This window comes from Natator depressus, chromosome 1, assembly GCF_965152275.1.
Source record: "Natator depressus isolate rNatDep1 chromosome 1, rNatDep2.hap1, whole genome shotgun sequence".
Taxonomy (NCBI): domain Eukaryota; kingdom Metazoa; phylum Chordata; order Testudines; family Cheloniidae; genus Natator; species Natator depressus.
Genome location: NC_134234.1, coordinates 40894884 through 40915647, shown reverse-complemented (window position 1 = coordinate 40915647; position 20764 = coordinate 40894884). Strand labels below are relative to the sequence as shown.

Sequence of the window (20764 nt, the reverse complement as noted above, 5' to 3'; positions counted from 1 at the left end):
AATTTATTCCAGTGCTTAACCACCCTGACAGTTAGGAAGTTTTTCCTAATGTTCAACCTAAACCTTGCCACAATTTAAGCCCATTGCTTCTTGTCCTATCCTCAGAGGTTAAGAAGAACAATTTTTCTCCCTCCTCCTTGTAACAATCTTTTATGTACTTGAAAACTGTTATCATCCCCTCTCAGTCTTCTCTTTTCCACACTAAACAAACCCATTTTTTTTTTCAATCTTCCCTCATAGGTCACGTTTTCTAGACCGTTAATCATTTTTGTTGCTCTTCTCTGGTCTTTCTCTAATTTGTTCACATCTTTCCTGAAATGTGGCGCCCAGAACTGGACAGAATACTCCAGTTGAGGCCTAATCAGTGGGAGTTGAGCAGAAAAATTACTTCTCGTGTCTTGCTTACAACACTCCTGCTAATACATCCCAGAATTATGTTTGCTTTTTTTGCAACAGTGTTACGCTATTGATTCATATTTACACTGTATGTGGAGTTAAATTCCAAATGAATCTAAAATTGATTCTTTGATAGCAAATCAAACAAATATCCAATTGACTAGTTTCCATTTAAACCAGGAACTAGATCACATTGCCTTGAAGTAACCCGCGCTGAGGCAACATGAAATAAGGCCGCTCTGATTGTGCTGTTCAGAGTGGTTAAGAATTGGGTAAAGGTGTAATGGGAAAAAACCTGTGAATATTCTGAATCAGTTCCAAAAGCTAATTCTAGGTGCAATTTCTATATATGTTAGATACCAACTAACAGGTGATTAGGAGGGGAGTACTGGAAGACACGTTTGGGAGATGTGTGTCATTAAGAGGATAAATGCTTAGGGGTGGATTACAAAAGGTTAAGGGATTTGTAGGGAGTTCATAGAATTGTAGGGCTAGAAGGGACCTCAAGAGGTTATCTACTCCAGCATCCTGAGCTGAGGCAGAATCAAGCATACCTAGACCATCCCTGATAGGTGTTTGTCCAATCTGGTTTTAAAACTCTCCAGTGATGAGATTCCACAAGCTCCTTTAGAAGTACATTCCAATGCTTAACTATATACTTCCCTTGCTGCAGATCAAGCCCATTAGCTCTTGTCTAACCTTTAGTGGGACATGGAGAACAACTGATCACTGTTGTCTTTATAAAAGCTCTTAACATATTTGAAGACTGCTATCAGGTCTCTCCTCAGTCTTTTTTTTTCAAGACTAAACATGTCCAGTTCTTTTTAACCATTTGAAATAGGTCAGGTTTTCTAAACCTTTCAGAATGTTTGTTGCTCCCCTCTGGGATCTCCCCAATTTGTCCACATTCTTCTTAAAGTGTGGCACCCAGAACTGGACACAATACTCCAGCTAAGGCCTCACCAGTGCTGAACAATTGCCTCCCGTGTTTTACATACACCCCAGAATGATGTTAACCTTTTTTGGCAACTGCACCACATTGTTCATTCATGTTCAGCTTATGATCCACTCTAACACCCAGTTCCTTTTCAGCAGTAATACCTCCTGACCACTTGCAGCTGATTTGTCCTTCCTAAGTGCAGTACTTTGCACTTGTCTTTACTGAATTGAATGTTATTCATTTCAAACCAATTCTCTGATTGATCAAGGTTGTTTTGAATGCTTGTAACCCCTCCTAGCTTGGTGTTAGCCATGGACTTCAGAACCACGCTTGCCATTCCTTTATCCAACTCAATGAAAACAGTGAATAGCACCAGACCCACGACTGGCCCCTGCAAGCCCCACTAGATACGTCCCCCCCAGTTTGACAGCGAACCATTAATAACCACTCTTTGAGTCGGGTCTTTCATTCAGTTTTGCAGCCTCTTTATAGTAATGGCACCTAGACCAGGTTGCCCAGGAGACGGGTTGGGGACAATTGGAGGGGGCTGCTGGATGTTAGCCAGGATAGTGGATAGATAGTGTGGGGGGAGCGAGCGTGGAGGGACTGGGGTTAGGACGCGAAGTGGGGTGGTCTTGGGGGATAGGCTGTTTGCTTATGCAGACAAACGGGCAGCCCGGCAGGAGGCTGAGAGCATCTGGGGGCTGTGAGCAGAGGTAGAGGGCACTGGGGAGAAGCTGGGGGCGCTTTGGGGAGACGGAAGAGCTGGCCCGCCTTTGGGGGAGAGGCTGTAGCCGGCTGGGGGAGCCCGGGGTAGGCTGAGGGGGAGGTGGGGCCAGAGCGAGGGGCTGTGGGGGAGCCCGAGGGGCTTTGCGGAAGGAGACGGGAACTGGGGGAAGGTTTCCGGGCAGCCCACACAGCGGCTGGGGGGCGGCGCGCCCGGGGTGCAGCGCGCCCCACCCCTCCCGCAGCGAGTTCCGGGGGGCGGCCGCTGCACAAGCTCAGCCCCCTCAGCGTGCGGGGCGGGACGGGGCGGCGGGAGGCTCCGCAGCGGCTGCAGCCCCAGCAGCAGCAGCAGCAGCGCCGGCGCCGCCGGACCCCGATGCCGCCCCTGCAGCGGCTCGCCAGGGAAGATGGCGCCGTCCCACGTCCTCAAGTGCTGCCAGAGGGTGCTGGCCTGGGTGCCCGTGGTCTTCATCGCTCTGGTGGTGGCCTGGTCCTACTACGCCTACGTGGTGGAGCTGTGCGCCTGTGAGTGCCCGGGGGCGGGCGGCTGGCGCCGGCCGGGGAAGGGCTGCCGGAGGTGGCGCTCCCGCTTCCCCCAGCAGCCTCGGGGGCGGCAGCGGCTGTGAGAGCGGGGAGTCCCCGTCCCCCACCCCCGGTTAGCTCTGCGGTGCCCCGGCTTCCCGATCTCGGCCCCCAAATCCCGCCTCTCCTCCGCCGGCTAGTCGCGGGGCTGAGCAGGCGCCGACCCCACGGATCCGTGTGTCATGCGGGGCCCTCCCCGGGGGTCCCCCGCTCTTTTGCGGGGTGCCTGTTACGGGATGTCCGTCCCCGCGGTGCCTGTGGCTGCCGCCTGTCACTTCAGCTAGCCGGGTACCGAGCTGCTAGGGGGGATGTTACAGCACTTGGCTGTTGCCCTGCGTGAGGCTGCTGGGTTGCTTGTTTTGTGTCCCTCATGCTGGAAACGAGCAGGCTGCGAGTCGCAGGTGTGGTGTGGTAGCTCCTGTTTAAATTGTGACAACTCGCCCTTGTGCCGAAGGGTGCCCCACAGATGTGCTTCTTTAAAAAAAAAAAAAAAAGTCCCTTTAACTTGGCCTTTGAGAGGGGAGGCCGCGGCAGTTCCTTGGTTTCTGCAAGCTTCAGGGGTGCTGCACCCGTCCTTGCTGACTGACTGTAGGAGAGCATCCAGCAGAGTGCCGAAGTGGTGGTGATAATAGCCCTAGTCTCATAAACGAAGGCTTCTTGGGGGAAAGACCAGGGTGCCAAAGAACCTAGAAGAGTTAAAAGTGAGGAAGGAATGGGCTGTGGGGAAGAGATGTGTGAGAGGGATGTAACAGGCTTGGGACCCTGTGGAAGGGACTGAGCTTCCTGTTACTTGAAGTCAATAAAAGCGGCTCAGGCCCTCTCAGAAATCTGCCTTTAGGATCATTGTAACTTACGCCAGGTTTTGGTTAATTCCTTCACCATCCATGGTTTCTGTCCCTACTTAAAGAGATAACATTTATTTATGTGTGTTTCCACTTTTTTGTTAGCTTTTGTTTTGTTTTGACACTGTTCTTTCATCCCCTTTGAGATGATGTGGGGATATTTTTAACTGAACGACTGTTGTCTTCTTTTAAAAATAAATGCCTAGAAGGTCATGTTTTAGAAAGTAATACTTTTTGAGTTCTTCAGTATTCTGTCCCTCTTCTGATAATGAATCCTAGAACCTAGTGTCACTGAAATGTGATTAGAGTGAAGTCTTTTAGACAGTAGGGAAAAAGGATTTAGAGCTTAGATGTTTCCTGCTGTCAGGCTATTGGTAGTGTAATTCAGTGTTGTGTAAATCTTATTTGTAGACAGTGTCATTCAGGATGATATTTATCCTTTTCTTATATCTAGATCTCAGTTTAGACTGAAGTCTTATGGTATTGTTCAGTTAAGATAATTTGTTCGTTTAATAATAATAACAACACATTGTATTCACATAATTCATCAGAACTTCAAAGGATGTACAAACATAATAAAGACATGTAGTGTTTCAAATCTGCAGGTAGTCTGTGTAAAAGTTGAAATGCATAAAAATAGAAGACTGGAAGACAGAAGAGTGCACAACTAAAATATATATATATAAAGTACTGCCAATTAATCACTTGATTAACTCAAAAAAATTAATTGCAATTAATCACACTGGTAAACAATGGAATACCAACTGAATTTTGTTAAATATTTTTATGTTTTTCTACATTTTCAACTATATCGATTTCAGTTACAGAATACACAGAATACACTTAGTGTACAGTGCTCACTTTATATTATGTTTGCTTACAAATATTTGCACTTAAAAATGATAAAAAGTAGTAGTTTTCAATACACCTCATACAGGTACTGTTGTGCAATCTCTGTATCATGAAAATGTAACTTCAGATGAGTTTGTTTTGTTACATAACTGCACTCAAAAACAAAACAGTGTAAAACTTTAGAGCCTACAAGTCCCCTCAGTCCTACTTCTCGTTCAGCCAATTGCGAAGTTCGTTTACATTTACGGGAGATAATGCTGCCCATTGCTTAATTACAATATCACCTGAAAGTGAGAACAGGCATTCGCATGGCACTATTGTAGCTGGTATCACAAGATATTTATGTGCCAGATGTGCTAAAGATTCCCATGCCTCTTCATGCTTCAACCGTCATTCCAGAGGACATGCTTCCATGCTGACGACGCTCGTTAAAAAAATAATGCATTAATTAAATTTGTGATTGAACTCCTTGGGGGAGAATTGTATGCCTACTTCTCTGTTTTACCCACATTCTGCCATAGATTTTATGTTATAGCAGTCTCGGATGACGACTCCACACATGTTGTTCGTTTTAAGAACACTTCCACTGCAAATGTGACAAAATGCAAAAAAGATACCAATGTGAAATTTCTAAAGATAGCTACAGCACTCGATCCAAGATTTAAGAATCTGAAGTGCCTTCCAAAATCTGAGAGATGAGGTGCGAAGCATGCTTTCAGAAGTCTTAAAAGAGCAAAACTCTGATGTGGAAACTACAGAACCCAAACCACCAAAAAAGAAAATCAGCCTTCTGCTGGTGACATCTGACTCAGATGATGAAAATGAACATGTGTTGGTCCGCACTGCTTTGGATCGTTATCGAACAGAACCTGTCATCAGCATGGACTCATGTCCTCTGGAATGGTGGTTGAAGCCAGGGATGTCCCTAGCTATTCTGGGGCCCTACGCAGCCCCCCACCTCTGTGGGGGGGGGCAGCGGCTGGGCTGGCCCCAGGCCTGGGGGGGGGGGCTGGCTTGGGGGGTAGAGGGAACCACCCCCCCCCCCGCAGCACTTACCAGTGGCGCAGCTGGGGACGGGTCTGCACTTCCCGCTGCTGGTGAATGCAGGCCCAGCCCTGCTGCAGAGCTCAGGGGAAGTGGGGGTGGGGCTGGGGCGGAGCAGGGGCCGGAAGGGGTGGTGGCCCTGGGGAAGAGCCGGAGCAGGGGCTGGAGCAGCACGCAGCTGTGCAGGGCACCAGGAAATTTGGTGCCCCAAATTTCCTGGTGCCCTACGCAGCTGCGTGCTTTGCGTATGGGTAAGGATGGCCCTGGTTGAAGCATCAAGGGACATATGAATCTTTAGCGCATCTGGCATGTAAATATCTTGCGATGCCGGCTACAACAGTGTCATGCAAACGTCTGTTCTCACTTTCAGGAGATGTTGTAAACTAGAAGCAGGCAGCATTATCTTCTGCAAATGTAAACAAACTTGTTTGTCTGAGCGATTGGCTGACCAAGAAGTAGGACTGATTGGACTTGAAGGCTCTAAAGTTTTACATTGTTTTGTTTTTGAATGCAGGTTTTTTTGTACATAATTCTACATTTGTAAGTTCAACTTTCATGGTAAAGAGATTGCACTAGAGTACTTGTATTAGGTGAATTCTAAAAATACTCTTTATTTTGTCTTTTACAGTGCAAATATTTGTAATCAAAAATAAAGTGAGCACTGTATACTTTGTATTCTGTGCTGTAATTGAAATCAATATATTTGAAAATATAGAAAAATCCAAAAATATTTAAATAAATGGTATTCAAATATTGTTTAACAGTACGATTAATTTTTTTCATCGCTTGACAGCCCTAATATATATTTCTGTTTGTGAGGCCATGGAATATGGAAATACTTTACACTAATTATTTATATAGACTATGTGAAATGCTTTTGTTTTTTCTGTTATATTGTGCAAACCTTCTATCACTAGTTACAGGGCATATCTGATATTTGGACAAGCTTGTAAAAATCTGTATGTATAAGACCCTTACAGATAAGATTTTCCACTGTGTTTAAGCATAGGGAGAAGTATTTGGATCACTTGTATTTTTGCGGCTGTTAATCATATTTCATATTTTTTTTAAAAAATAAGAGTAGTCTGGAGGAAGAAGTGTGAATACTATAGACTTTAGGCATCAAATCATTTAGCTTGGTTATACATATTTACCCTTTTTAGTTAGAAAAAGTTAAAATAAAACCTATTAAACTATGAGTGATCTTTAAATTCCATGTAATATGTTTATGTAGACAAGCTTGACGCTATACCAAAATTTGTGTCAAAGGTTCTGATTTGTGGACACATTGATGGGACTAGTCACATGAGTAAAGTTACTCCTATGCATAAATGTTTATAAGATTGGACCTTTCTTATTTTGTGACGGTCTCTTTTAAAACTGTCAAAGTACTTGCAGCCAAATTTTTAGCCAGCCTCTAACATTGGATGATCTGTGGTTTCCGGGCACAATTATTTATATTACAGTAGCTCCTAGAAGCCTCAAATGAAATTTTATCCCCATTTTGTATGTATGCACAGTGAGAGACTGCCCCTGCCCTGAAGAGTTGACGGTCCAATTGAACAAGACGATATAAGGCCTAGTGTACACTAAAAAATTAGGTCAGTTTATTTACATCAATCAGGAGTGCGAAAAAATCCACACCCCTGAGTGTCATTGTTAAGAGGACCTAGGTTCTTGTATAGACAATGCTAGGTTGACGGAAGAATTCTTCCATCAACCTAGCTACCGCTTCTCGGGGAAGTGGATTACGTAGGCTGACAGGAGAGTCCCTCCCATTGGTGTCGGTAGTGTAGCGTTTTATGTATAGACAAGCCCTCAGGGTGTTCCTTGATTACAGGCAAGGAATTGAAACACATGGAGACTAAATGACTTGCCAAAGTCATTTATGCACGAAGGCTTTGGCTGAGTCAGGAATTTAACTAGTTCTTCTGAGCCTCAATTCAGAGTCTTGACCTCAAGGCCATCCAATGTTAGAGGCTGACTAATTGTGCCTGTACCTTGAAAATGTTGGCCCTGAGCCTGGAAGGAGCTCTAGGGTTGGATCCCTAAACCTGCACAGCGTCCCACTGAATTCAGTGGAGCTCTGCAGAGAAACCGGGGTCCATCGATGTGGAGATCCTTGCAGAACTGGGGCTTTTGTTTGTATTAAAACCCTCAGTTGCATGCATAAATCATCTAGCCATTTTGCACTCTCAGTGCAATTTTTTCATCCTTAATGTTTGCAGGTGCAACTGTGCAGGCTGTTCTTGCAAATTCAGCCTTTAATAAAAGGAAATCTAGATCATTATTGTATTGCTGTTTTAAGTGGACTCTTGACATGTTACCAGTCAAAAATCACTGTGTTTGGTATGTCTTGTGTTGTATTTTCTATGACTGAAAAAATAGTTGATGCTTGAATTTTTTAAAATTTTGTGTTATGTAGAAGTCTTGGGAAAAGGTTGGTTGATGTGAATACTTACTGATAGTGGACAAACCAAGGGGTGGAGAATGTAGATTTGTGACGCTCTTCTTTTACACGTCAGTTTATTTAAAAAAAAACCACATACCTTTGTCATAGCTCAGAATGCAAAATTACTGGATGCTTACCTTCTTTTGGCAAGTAGATATCCCTACTTAAAGGGGTAATAGTATTTGTTTGGTCTTTTTTTTTTGTGGCATGTGTGTTTTCTTTTTGATTGGGAACTACTGCACTGTATATTGTTGTGAAGAGCAATGACAACTCTTTTAATACACCACTAATATGTGAAAGTGACGTGACCTCTGCAAGGGCAGAAATGGGGCTGTTAGTGTCACTTCTCTCATTCCTCAGTGAAATACACATGGGGCAGAAGATATGATTGCTCTTGTGGAAAAAGACACAAAGGCCATTAAGAGGCAGATGGAAGGAAAGGCTAGAAAAGAAAATGCAGGCAGGAAAGTGAAAGGAAGAGAGCATGAATGAGAGAGAAGTGGAAGGTAGGCAGGGCCATAAATGGCAGTGTCTACATACGTCCTTTCTTAACATCCTGGGGAAAAGGATTGTCTGAGTATTGACTGCATGAAGAGACATCTGGAGAGTTTGGGAGCATTCTTTGTCTGTTCCCTCAACCATAACTTTTTATTGTATTATCACAGTTCCTTGGGGCCTTGGCCCATGACTGGGGTTTGGTTGTGCTAGGCACTGTACAAACACAGAACAAAAAGATAGTTCCTGCCTTGTAGCCCCTCCTTACTAAATTAATAAAGGTGCAGAAAGGTATTCACTGAGTAATTTAGTGGGCTACCAGGATGCACGTTTAGTATCTTGTTTGTAAACTTTGCAAAAGATTCTTGAAAACAAAATTAGATAGGATATCAATATTGGGAGTACCTGTTGTCTCTGTCCCCATTCTGTTTATCTTCCTCTTCCCGTACTTGTTTTATTCCCACTGTTCTTTCTGTTTTTAATTATGTATTTCTCAGTTTCATGTTTCTGCATTTTTCTCTTACCCCTGTAATGGAACTGGGGCGGCTTTGTAATAATTTATAAATTCATAAACTTGGGTCTGCCTGAGTGCAGGGGACTGGACTTGACCTCTCGAGGCCCCCTCTAGCCCTACTTTTCTATTAAAAACTGTATGTTGACCTGGTTATTTGGATGTTTACTCTATGGATATATTTAGCTTAATAGGGAGCTGTTGGGAATAACCATCCGGAAAGGAAAGAATGGCTCAAAATAAGTCATTTCTCAGTAAACACTTGAGTAGTTGTTAAGAGGCTACTAGGACAGGAAAAGGCCTGTGAATGTAGGAGAGAGAAGAACTTGGAAGGTTTAAAAAGAAATGGTCTCTGAAGAGGCAGTGTAGTTGTTTGAGGAAACCAGGAAACCGGGCTCTACTGCAGGTGTCTGAAGAAGTTAAGCTTGCCTAGGTTATTATTTAGGGTGGGAAGCTTTTAGGTAAGGTAGACATGCATGTAAACTGTTTTAAAATCCATTTTCTCTAAATGCTCTGTTCCTACTGCTGAACTAAGCAATACTTTGGTTTTAAGAAGGCTGTCTGATCACTTGTACACCCTGCTCACAGACTCCTGAAGGAAAGAAACACAGGTACTTGAACTCAGTTGGACCTGCTGGGTAATAACGGTTGAAACGCTGGGCACTGTAGCCCAGGTGTGCTCTAGGTGTGGGAATTCTTAACATCTGAGGGGTGGACTCAGAGTGACCAGAAATGCTTTACATACACACTGAATTGCAGAGTGAAAATGATTGACTAGGTTTGTATTGTGATCCAAATGAATTTCATTCTGCACCTGGCTCCAGTGTAAAGCCACTGAATTTGGTGCTGCTGTTGGCACTGAGGGTTTCTTAGTAGTTCATTGCCTTGGATGGAGATCAGGAAGAATGATGGAGGTGGTCGTGTGAGATAAAGAATGTCTGGTTCTGCTATGTTAGTATTTTGGGGAGGAAGAAGATTTAAGGAGAAATCAGAAACCAACAATTAAGTATGATGGTCACTTTTGGGTTATTTTAAATAATTTTGGATTTTGCATAAAAATAGATGTTCAATGAGCTGATCCATGTGGATCCTCAAAATTAACATTTATCCCTGGCAGAAATTATTCAGTGTAGAAATTGTTTGTGCATGAAGTCTGGATGACTCCTGGGGTTGATAATAAGATGCAAAGCCTTTCATATCTGTGCCACTGTCTTGAATCTATGCTGGCTTGGTGGTGACGAAAAGACATTGTTCTGACCTATAAAAATGAGCTGGGGAGTGATCTTGGTCTGTTCCATACTAGACAAACATCCATTATGTACCATGGTTATGAACACACTAAATATTTAGATATTGCAGTTCACACTACTTGGTGCCATTGATGCAATCTCAGTATTGTGACTGAACTTACTTATCTTTGGTTGTGTTGCTTGCAGAACATAGCTAAGGTGCATTGGTTGGAAGTTATCGTTGGAAACTGGTAGTGCTGTTGTCAGTACTTTGCTTTCCCTATTGAGAGGGGTTCAGTTTTCTAAGGTTTCAGTCTGACACCTTTTACTTGAGTTACATTTTTAAGGAAAAAATCTTGCTGTATATTGCACCTTTTATTTATATAAACCTATACACATCTTCATTCTGCAGATATTCCAAAGCCCTTAAAAATAAGTGAGTTATATAATTGTGATCACAGGCAACCAGAGTAGTTTGTACTCATCCCACCAATGGTGGATTAACTGTGGATCCAGCCCTAGGCTGACAAACAGCTGACCAATATTGTTGTTTCTTGTCTTATGCTTAGATTGTAAAGGCTCTTTAGGTCAGGGACTGTCTTTTTGTTCTGTGTTTTGTATAGTGCCTAGCATAACTGGATTCTGGTCTGTGACTGGGGCTCCCAGTTGATACAGTTGGTGGATTAACTGTAGATCTGACCCTGGGCTGAACCAGGATCCATTGTGCAGGAAAACTCTTGTCTTGTGGAACACCCTGCCTAAATATGTTAAAACTGGGACTTTATCCTTGTTTCAGTGTAGTTGTCTAGCTACTAACCGCTACACCTTAAGGAAATTTGAAGCCCTGGTCTGTTTCTGCTGGCCTTAGTCATCCCTCCACTGAGTTCTGCGTGCTCTCACAGATAATGAAACCTGGGGTGTGTCAACTCCTTTGAGAGAGGAATTTGAAAAGCCCCAATTTCATTTTGGGTAAAGTTCAATTAGTTGCTTATGCGAGGGCCCAGCCAACACAAGTAGCTGGCCAGAGTTTACCGCTAAGTAGATAAGAATTGTTAGAGAGGGGATGTCACTTTCCAGCCACCAAACCCAGTGTGTGCTCCTTCCCCCATTCACACAGCCGTCAGACCCTCCAGTTTCACCATCCTCCATCCCACTTTTTCTAGCTGCAAATCCCTTCTGCAGTGCCCCATACCTAAAAATGTGTTTCCTCTGTGGAGGAAAGTGACTTCCCCTTGTGATTGACCTGTCTTTTCTCCCTCGCCTGCCCCTGAACATTGAAGCAGTATGATTTTGGTTAAAAATGCCAGTGGCCCATCTAGGCTGTGGCTGCCAATGTTATTAACACTGGTTCAGTTCCACCAACATCAACAGTGGAAAACTTATGCAAAACTTCCCTAGGACAGATAAGCCTTAAATTAAATCGCAAAATTGGTGGTGGAGTGGGCAATGGGACCAAAAGTGTAGCTAGCTAAAGGAACTGATTTCCAGACCATTGCTTTCACAACTAACATGGAAAACTTTTACTGTCTCTGGAATCAGCAATGAACCATTAAAGTAGAGGCAAGTTTGTCTGGTTTTTATAACGGTGGACTGGGAATGACGGTCTCTCACTTTCTTTCCCCATAGCCCAGCCCCCCTCATTGATGGAACAACATATGCTTTCAAAGGTAGGATTTAGCTTCCTCTGCTGCTATGGAGGAGCAGTCTGTTGAGCTCCTTTAATCTTCAGACTAGAAACAGCATTTGTATATTTTAATAGCTAAGACATTTTTTTCCCCCTTACACCCACTCTTCCTTATGGCCTTGTCACTAGGGAAAAAATGGTGTTAGCCAACACATGTTAAAATTCTAGTGAATGCAATGCAGTTTGTCGTTTTCATGTGTGTTAGATTACAAACTGTGTTGTCTTCACTAGGATTTTAGCATATGTTAGGTGTGCTGTTACCTCATGTTACCTCACTTTTTTCTTAGTGTGGATGCACCTCTATGTTGTGAAGAATCATTCCTACCCTGTCCTAGGAAAATATGTGATAGTCTCTGTCTTTGGTTTGTTTAGAATCCTGAATTCACTTATAGAGTTAGTCTGTACCATGGACTGTCTTATTGTTCTGTGTTTGTATAGCCCCTAGCACAGTGGAGTCCGGATCCATGGCTCAGGCTTCTAGGTGCGACAATAATACAAATAAATAAATAAATAAATATGTAACTTCAGTTCCCTCTATCTGTACCACCAAGCCCACAAGGGTTACTGTAAACGTAAATACAGACAGTCCTTTATAATTTCTCTGACGCACAGTCAGTACTAAGAGGCTTGGGTTGATCTGTTTTAGTGCTGTGTTCTGATAAACAAAGAGACTGTAATTTCATCTGCTTTCTCTCAAAAAGTCTTTACTCTGTATCAAAATGTTAACACAATAGCTAATAGACAATGATAAGGTTGCACTTAACAACAGTTGTATAGTGTTTCAGTAACTTTTTGGAAAGCTCTTCTGTTTCTGTATTTGCATGAGTATCCGCAGTATATTGCGAGACTTGCATATGATGCTTCTGTATGAGCTCAACATATCTTGCTAATAGGATGAAGAGGCCCACAATTCAAGGAGAATGGAAAGCTGGAGTGATTAGTTACAGTGAGCTAAATATTTTAGCTATCTTAAATATATATTATAAAAAAGAACGATCAGAACAGTTTTGGATAAATCTGTTACTGTTTCACTATCTCCATTTCGGTGATGGGAGTTGGGAATGGTGTCTGTCTCTTTGGAGGCTACCATTTTATATATACTGCCTATCGAGAGCTTCAGCCTGATGCAGTGGGATTGACAAATCTGATCCTGTTTGAGAACACTGAAAGAAAGATGATCAAACCTTTTATAAGGTATGCTAAATTAACCCCTTCCTTTTTGTGGGTCATATCAGTTAGTGCCCTTTTATGGTAGTCAAGGCTTGAAATGGTGTGCATGTTCATTTTAAAAATTCTGCTTGGTTTGTTACTCCGGAGTTAACAGGTATATCAAGTTTTGTCTTCCTTGATTTTGCCCTAGGTCTCGTTGGCTGTGTTTAGATATAGATTATTAACTTTCTCATCCCTTAATTGAAGGGCCTGGACTAAAGTGTCTTCTAAATATTTCTCAGACATTGAATTTAAATGTGCAAGTTAAAAAAAAGGTTGAAATAGTCTGAATAAAAATCACTTCATTTTTCAGTTAATCAGGGTTTACATTTCTTCATCCAAATCATATCAATTCTTCAGTCATCCATAGAGTCTTGTAGGGAAATCAGGATAGACAAGGCCTGAAGTTCTACTCTGCTTAAAAGAAAAATGTTATTTTAGTTTTTGAAAACAAAATAACTTTTCAGGTCTTCCTTATACGTATAAAGAAACAAAGGTACAAACCTATGTTTTCTTTTGTAGATCACCACCTTTTAACCTCTTCAAAATTGAACTTCATCCAAGTTTTTAAACAAACAAAACCATGTAGAGCAAAAAAGTTCACCATCTGCCCTTAATTTTATGGTTAAAATATAGATAACCTTGCCCATATTCAAAGACTCTCTCACTTGGGTAGCTCAGAAATGCATCTTCTGAATTGAGTTGTCCTTGCAACATAGTATATTTAGAATGTCTTATATTTATCTCTTTCTTTGCTTCTATAATTTTTGAAACTTCTTCTCTATATATCTGGTTTAACACAAAAGGATAATCTGTGTATGGTTATTTGTTACACCTTTTTTTTTTTTTTTTTTTTTTAAGACAAATCCCAGTTGTATCTTGAATAAACTTGGGTTTTGGAATGCTGTGTTTATCCCACTCAGTATATCAATGCTTGTGCAACTTTTTTCTGATAATCCTGACATCCCTTTAACCAAACCCACCATTTCCTCAGATACAGCCAGTATGAATTTGTGGCATTTTCTTAAGTTTCATCCTTCCATGCAATGAACTATTAATTACAGCTTCCTACAGTTTTTCAGACTCTCCAGTTCAGTTGTCAGTGTCACACAGTCTGGAGTGGCTAATGACCATGAGTGCCAGCCGCAGGGCAGAAACCCAAAACTGGTTGTATGTTCTATCATTAGATTTCACCAACCCAGTAACAGATGTGAAGTCCTAAAGCACTATAACAGTCTTACCACAGAGTTACAGGCAGACTGGAATGCCCAAGGGGACTACCTTGCCACCCAGGCAAGCTGAACTGTAGATGGTCACTTTACACCAAAAATCACAACAATATTCAGGTTACTCCCAGTTCCAAAGAACCAGTCACTTACCACAGGTCAGTTGTACTCAGATCTCAAACCCAAGACACGGCCTGTAGCCAATCCTGTTATAAACTAACTAAAGATTTATTAACTAAGAAATGAGTTATTTACAAGATTAAAACAGGAAACATACACGCACAAATGAGTTACAGTCTTTGATTTAAAAGGTAATATAAGTTTCTATAATATTCAGCTCTATATGTCTTTTAGGGCTGACCCATGCCATACACCATGGGGATCTCTTTCTTATGTATAGGAATCTTTGCTTCTCGGAATTCAGACAGCATAAAGATCCCAGTTTCTCCTTGTCTGGGATTTTTATCCTGTATCACCCGGGAACCCAAACTGATGGGATGAGATCATGCTCGGGTCTTGGAGGGAGTGAGGGATGCAGTCAACAAGGTCTCTATCCTTTGATGCTATGCATTGCCTCATTTGCCTTCAGTGAGCCATCTGGTGTGCAGAAGCACTTTACCTGAATTAATGCTGCTTGTCCTGTTTGGTGAGTTACACAATTACAGAGGTTTACAATAAAAACACTCAGTATAACTTTATACCATGGGCTACGGAAGTTATAAGTGAGATCAGTACATGCAGCTTCCTACCTTGTTCATAAGGTCTAGGCACCAAACACATTCTTACAACTTTTAATATTTATCTTAACACTATTAACACATAGGAAAGCCAGACTGGTTTCCAACTGTGATTTTTGTCAATGTTCAGTGGGACTTGGGGCCTTGGCATGAGCTGCCACCTGGTCTGCTAGCATCAAAGTCATATTGATTTAATTCTTAGAAACTGCTCATAATTTCTCTTCAAAAGTGCAAACAGAGTCATATTTTTTCCCCCAACTTAGGAGGCAAAAACATCCAATTTTCCCTTAGTTGTATTTAGCAAAAGTGCTAATCAATTATCAGACCTTCTTGCTCCTTGGGCAGACTCCCTAACATGGTGTGAGAGGGTAGGTGAGGCAGCAGCAGACACACTAAATCCTGTAGCCACCTCCCCCACACTTCCCCATTTCTGCTGCCTTTGAACTTTAAGAGGGATACACCTTAACCATGCCCTGCACCTCAGAACAATAAGAGTGAGAAATGTCTTAAGAAAACACTCCAGCAGGAATGATTCTTTGCTGTCTGAGAGCATAATATTTGACTCCTGTCTTCTTCCCTCAACTTTAAGCCAAAATTAAGTCCTGTCACTTCTACCTCCACAGCATTTCAGCCAAATTGCTTATCCACAACCTACTCATATTCCATCATGACTACTAGAATCTTCTCCTCTGAGGTGTGTAACAGTCTTGGATTAATAATTTGATCACTGTGGCCACAGGTGCTGGCTTCCTCTGGGCCCTGGACGTTCTCTACCCCCTGCTGTGCCCCGGGCTCTGACCCCTTCCCCCAAACCCTCACCCCTGCTCTGCCCTGGGCCCTGCCCCCATCTCACCCCTTCTCCCAAGTCCCCACCCTTGCCTGCCTCTTCCCGCCCCTGTTCCGCCCCAAGCCCTGCCCCCACCCCGCCCTCTCCTGCCCAGTTCCGCCGCCGCCTCCTCTGAGTGTGCCCTGTCCCAACTCCTCCCCCCCTCCGCCCCCAGCACCTCCTGTACATCACGAAACAGCTGATTGTGGCAGGCGGGAGGCCCTGGAAGGGAAGGGAGGAATTGAATGATGGGGCTGCTGGTGGGTGCTAAGCACCTACTAATTTTTTTCCATGGGTGCTCCAGCCCTTGAGCACCCACGGAGTTGGCACCTATGACTGTGGCTAATGGACAGCCCCCCACTCTACCTGAAATGCAGCTATACCAAAGTCATCATTCTCTCCAAGAACTTTTACCATGTCACCTCCCACTCCCCTTTTGAGTCATTTTGCTGCCCTTCTGTTACATTGTGCATCAAATTTAGACTACTTGTCCTTTTCTTCGAGTCCTGGATCTCATTCAGATGATTCTCTTAAAAAAAAAAAAATCCTACAATAAATACCCAAACCTTCTGAACCATTATGATCTATGTTACGTGTATATGTAAACTCACTATCTCTGTAATCCATGTCTCTACCGGTGTATGTTCTGCCTTCTCTTGTTTGTCATGTCTACCCCCTTAGTTTTGGGGCTCTTGAGAGCAGTAACTTGTCTTGGGCATCTCTGTGAAGCATCTAGCACAGGTATGTATACAATTAACAATACTTAATCCTGAATTGTGTTAGAATTAGGAATATATAACATTTAAAATAGTCTGTCCCCACATTGGTTGTTTGTCTCATTCCAGAAGCCCAAGTGCAAGCTAAACACATGTACTTTTGGGAACAACAGACTTGTTTTTGTTTAATTTATAAAATGAGAATTTTTTTTACAAGACAACTTGAATTAGAACTTGACATTAGTTGATGATTCAACTGATGCTTTTCTCATAGATATGGAGAATGTGTAGTATTATGTAATTCTTGAGACAAAACCTCTAACAGTGACTTATTTTTTGAAGGGTTTGGCTAAATTATCCATAAGTTTTGGATAACTAAGAAGATTTTGAAGCTTGAGACTTGTGTTTTGTCCACCAATATCTTATAAACAGGAGAACAGACTATACTGTATTAGCCAGCATAAATATAACCAAAGGCTTTCAGAGCTGTGGTTTTGTACCATAAGAATGGTACACTTGTTTAGAATGAAAATAAAGCAGTCTTTGGGTTTTTTCCTTGGAAAATTGTTCCATTTATCTAATGCAGAAATCTGCTGGAGAATGGCAGTTGAAAAAGGAGAGGTGTTTGTGACAAATCAAATAAAGTGTTGTTATGGGGAAGAACTACAATTTCTTCCTTTCGTATTAACGATTAGTTTGAATTATGGAAATTTGAAGTCATTGCAAAAACTTGGAGAGGTCAGTCTAGTAAGTGTACACATAACTATAATTCTTGGCACACTGGCACATGTATTGGAATTCAGCCAGCAGTGTAAAGGATGGATTTTAAAACTATGACTTTTCTTAATGCTTCAGAGCTTAAATAGGTTTAACTACTGGTTTTGGTTTTTTTGTCTGTTTGTTTTTGGATAGGGAATGTGGTTAGAGAGGGAGTTGAAAGGTTGTTCCACATTAGGATAGAATTAAATGGTTTTGTTTGTGTGAAGTGTAACAGAGAATTAGAACACCTTACAGTTAATTATTCAGAGATTGTCCAGATTTCACTCTTCTTCATGTCATATGCAATTTGCAGAAAGACCTTGTTTACCAATTCCTAATTATACAGGTAATATACCAAAGGCAATAATTCCATGCTGTTCCCCTAGATACTCTGGTGATTGGCAGCACGTGGATACTTAAGTATAGTGTGCCTAATAGGCTGAAACTCATTCTTTCAGCTTGCCCACACTAATAGACTACTGTGTGGTTTTGAAATAAAACTTCCTTAAATGGCTCTATTCATAAGCTTTGCGCAACTAAGTAATATCTTTCAGCATTAATGTAAATCACTATTGTTTGCTTTGACAGCAGAGTAATGCTGACTGCATATAGTCAGTGAATTTACCAGAAATAATTTCTGCTTGTTGCATGCAGTTTGCTTAGTCCGAAGAAACTCATCCCTCACTGACATTTAATTTTTTTAAAATCTGAGATCATCCTGCACAAAAATCTAGTGGTTGATGGGAGACCTGCATTTTGCCAGCTGGGTTGGGCCTCATTTCTCAGGTCATCAGAGGAGTTCCACAGCAGCAAAACACTTGGCCCCTAGGAAGAGGGAGTCCCTTGTGTTCTGCTATTGGATTAGAATGGAATCTCACCCACTCCTCCATATGCTTCATATCAGGTCTAAGGGCGTGGGAGAAAATGGATTTTTAAGAGACTAAAGGAAAATATGTATTCTCAAAGACAGGCCATTACTTAACTATGGAATGTGTGTTTGCAGGCCTTCTTCCTTTTGATTGTTATTTAAAATTTATATGCATCCAACTCACAAAATACAAGCTATTTTAGCATGTCAGATCTCCCACAGGAGGTAGGTAACACTGCTTTGTTAAGTAAAATATAATACAAACAGTGCAGCCACAGTAATAGTAAGGTAACTTAAAAACTAGTATCTTCAAAATGGTAAAGTTAATTTAAGGAAATCAAACCACTGTGAATTTTCTAATCCCTGAAAATCTGTGCAAGCAACTAGAAAGTGAAACTTCTTTATAAAACTGTAGTGTAATGATGACTCTACAAGGCAGGTGTAGTTAAAATTGTGAAAAGTAACTCATGAAGTAGTAATTTCCAGCATTTTTATTCCCCTCTATTTAACCTACATAACTTTACCAATATTTCAGCACTCAGAAATACTCTCTGTTTTGGCTTAGTTTAATCAAGACTGTTCATATTTCCTTGTCTTTATCCACCTGGATTTGAAGGGTGAATGGGTTCCTTAGTAGGATCTGAAGTTAGGCCATTGGGCACATATAATTAAGGTACTGAATTTTATGCCCAGTGACCCAAATGCTCTTTAGGGATAGGTGCTTGATTATAACACAGTTATTGACTAAAAAATATACACTTTAGCTCGTGAAGAGTACATTCTATTCTTTTCAGAAAACAGTAATTCTGATCAGAGAAATTTGAAGATGAGACACATGTCTCTATAGCTCTTTTTATTTTTTTAGATTTGTTAATTGTTTCCAATGTTGCCCACAATGTATTAGGTGCTCTCTCTATAAAACCCATGTATTAATAAAATTTTAGCATCACCTGGCCACTTTGCTTGTTTCTGACTCCCCTTTCTAGTTCCTTCAGTGCTTGTTTTCACTGCACAGTTAACTCAAGTTTATAACTCAAGTGTTTCCCCTAACTGGAGTCCCATCCCTACACACAAACCTTTGACTCAAATGCAGTGGTGCTTTTATCTCAAGTTGGTTGGCCTGAGAGGAGTATAGGCTAAAGGTCAGTGAAACACAGCTCGTCAGCTGCTAACATGATCACTCTGTAGTGTGGACAAAGGCTAGCAACACTCAAGTGCTTCTGTTCTTCCAGTGTCTTCCTATAATTCTCCCTGTGTGTCCAGGAAGGACAGAGAAGTTCTCTCACAACTCACTGGAAAATAATTACTAGAGCAGCTCAGCTTACTACAGTACTAAGAAACATGGCATGTGCTCCCAGAGGTCTTAACACACTCAAGTGAGTGCAGCACCAGTATGGACACAGAAGCTCATATTGTTTCTCAGGCTATATCTACACTGCACACCTTATAGGTGCCAACTTCTGCTCCCATCAGTGGGTGCTCGACCACCCACTCTGGCCCTGTCCCGACTCCTCCCCTCCTGCCCTGCCCTACCCCCATTCCAACCCCTTCCCCAAAGTCCCCGCCCCCTTCCTGCCCCTATTCTGACTCCTTCCCCAAATCCCTGCCCCAGCCCCTCCACCTCCCCTGAGCATGCCACATTCCCGCTCCTCCCTGCCCTGCTCCCGGAGCGGCCAAACAGCTGTTTGGCAGCGGCTGGGAGGCGGTAGGTGGAGAAGCAGGGATGTGGCGCGCTCAGGGGAGGAGGAGGTGGGGTGGGGAGCTTGGCTGCCCGTGGGTGCAGAGCGCCCACTAATTTTTCCCCATGGGCGCTCCAGCCCCAGAGCACCCATGGAGTCGGCGCCTGTGGCGCACCTTACAATGGCATGGCTGTGCCGCTTGAGGTGTGCCGTTGTAAGGTATGCAGTGTAGCTGCTCTTTGTCGCTGGGAAAGAGCTCTCCTGATGACAAAATAAAACCCCCCCAACACGGGAGGGTGGTTTCATCACCGAAAGAGTGTCTCCCACTGACGAAGTGCCGTCCACACCGGGGGGTTTTGTTGTTAAAACTTTTGTCGTTCTGAGGTTTGGTTTTTTTTTTCACAACCCGGAGCAACAGAAGTTTTAATGATGAAAGTGCAGTGCAGACATAGCCTCAGTGTGGCTGCTTTCACTCAAGCTAGGTTAACTCAGGCTACATCTATACTGCAATATAAAACCTGTGGGGTGAAGTTTCAGAGCTTGGGTCAGCTGACTCTGGCTTGGACTGTGGGGCTAAAAATTGCACGTAGACACTTGGGGTGGAGCCCGGGCTCCAAAACCCCACAAGAGACAGAGGGTCTTGGAGCTCGGGAGCCCAAGGTCTGAGACACGCCCCAGGGTTTCAGAACCCAGACTTCAGCCTGAGCCTGAATGTCTACACTGCAATTTTTAGCCCCACAGCCCAAGCCCCACGATCCTGAGTTAGCTGACCTGGACCATGGGTCTTTTATTGCAGTGTAGACGTACTCTCAGAGAGAAGTAATTCAATTGTATATAAGTTGAGTTTCAGAGTAATAGCCGTGTTAGTCTGTATTCGCAAAAAGAAAAGGAGGACTTGTGGCACCTTAGAGACTAACCAATTTATTTGAGCATAAGCTTTCGTGAGCTACAGCTCACTTCATCGGTTGAGTTATAAGTTGAGTTGACTCTA

At 42.6% G+C, this 20764-nt stretch overlaps 1 protein-coding gene across 2 annotated transcripts in view; it reads left to right on the top strand.

Annotated features, from left to right (window-relative positions):
* Positions 1-2371: 2371 nt before the first annotated feature.
* ZDHHC20 (zDHHC palmitoyltransferase 20) overlaps positions 2372-20764 on the top strand; it is a 77002-nt gene continuing 58609 nt past the window's right edge. For both annotated transcript variants that reach the window (XM_074958308.1, XM_074958299.1), the window contains exon 1: positions 2372-2587. In XM_074958308.1, the coding sequence (XP_074814409.1) occupies positions 2470-2587 (118 nt within the window). In that variant the 5' untranslated portion in view covers positions 2372-2469. The remainder of the gene's footprint in view (positions 2588-20764) is intronic.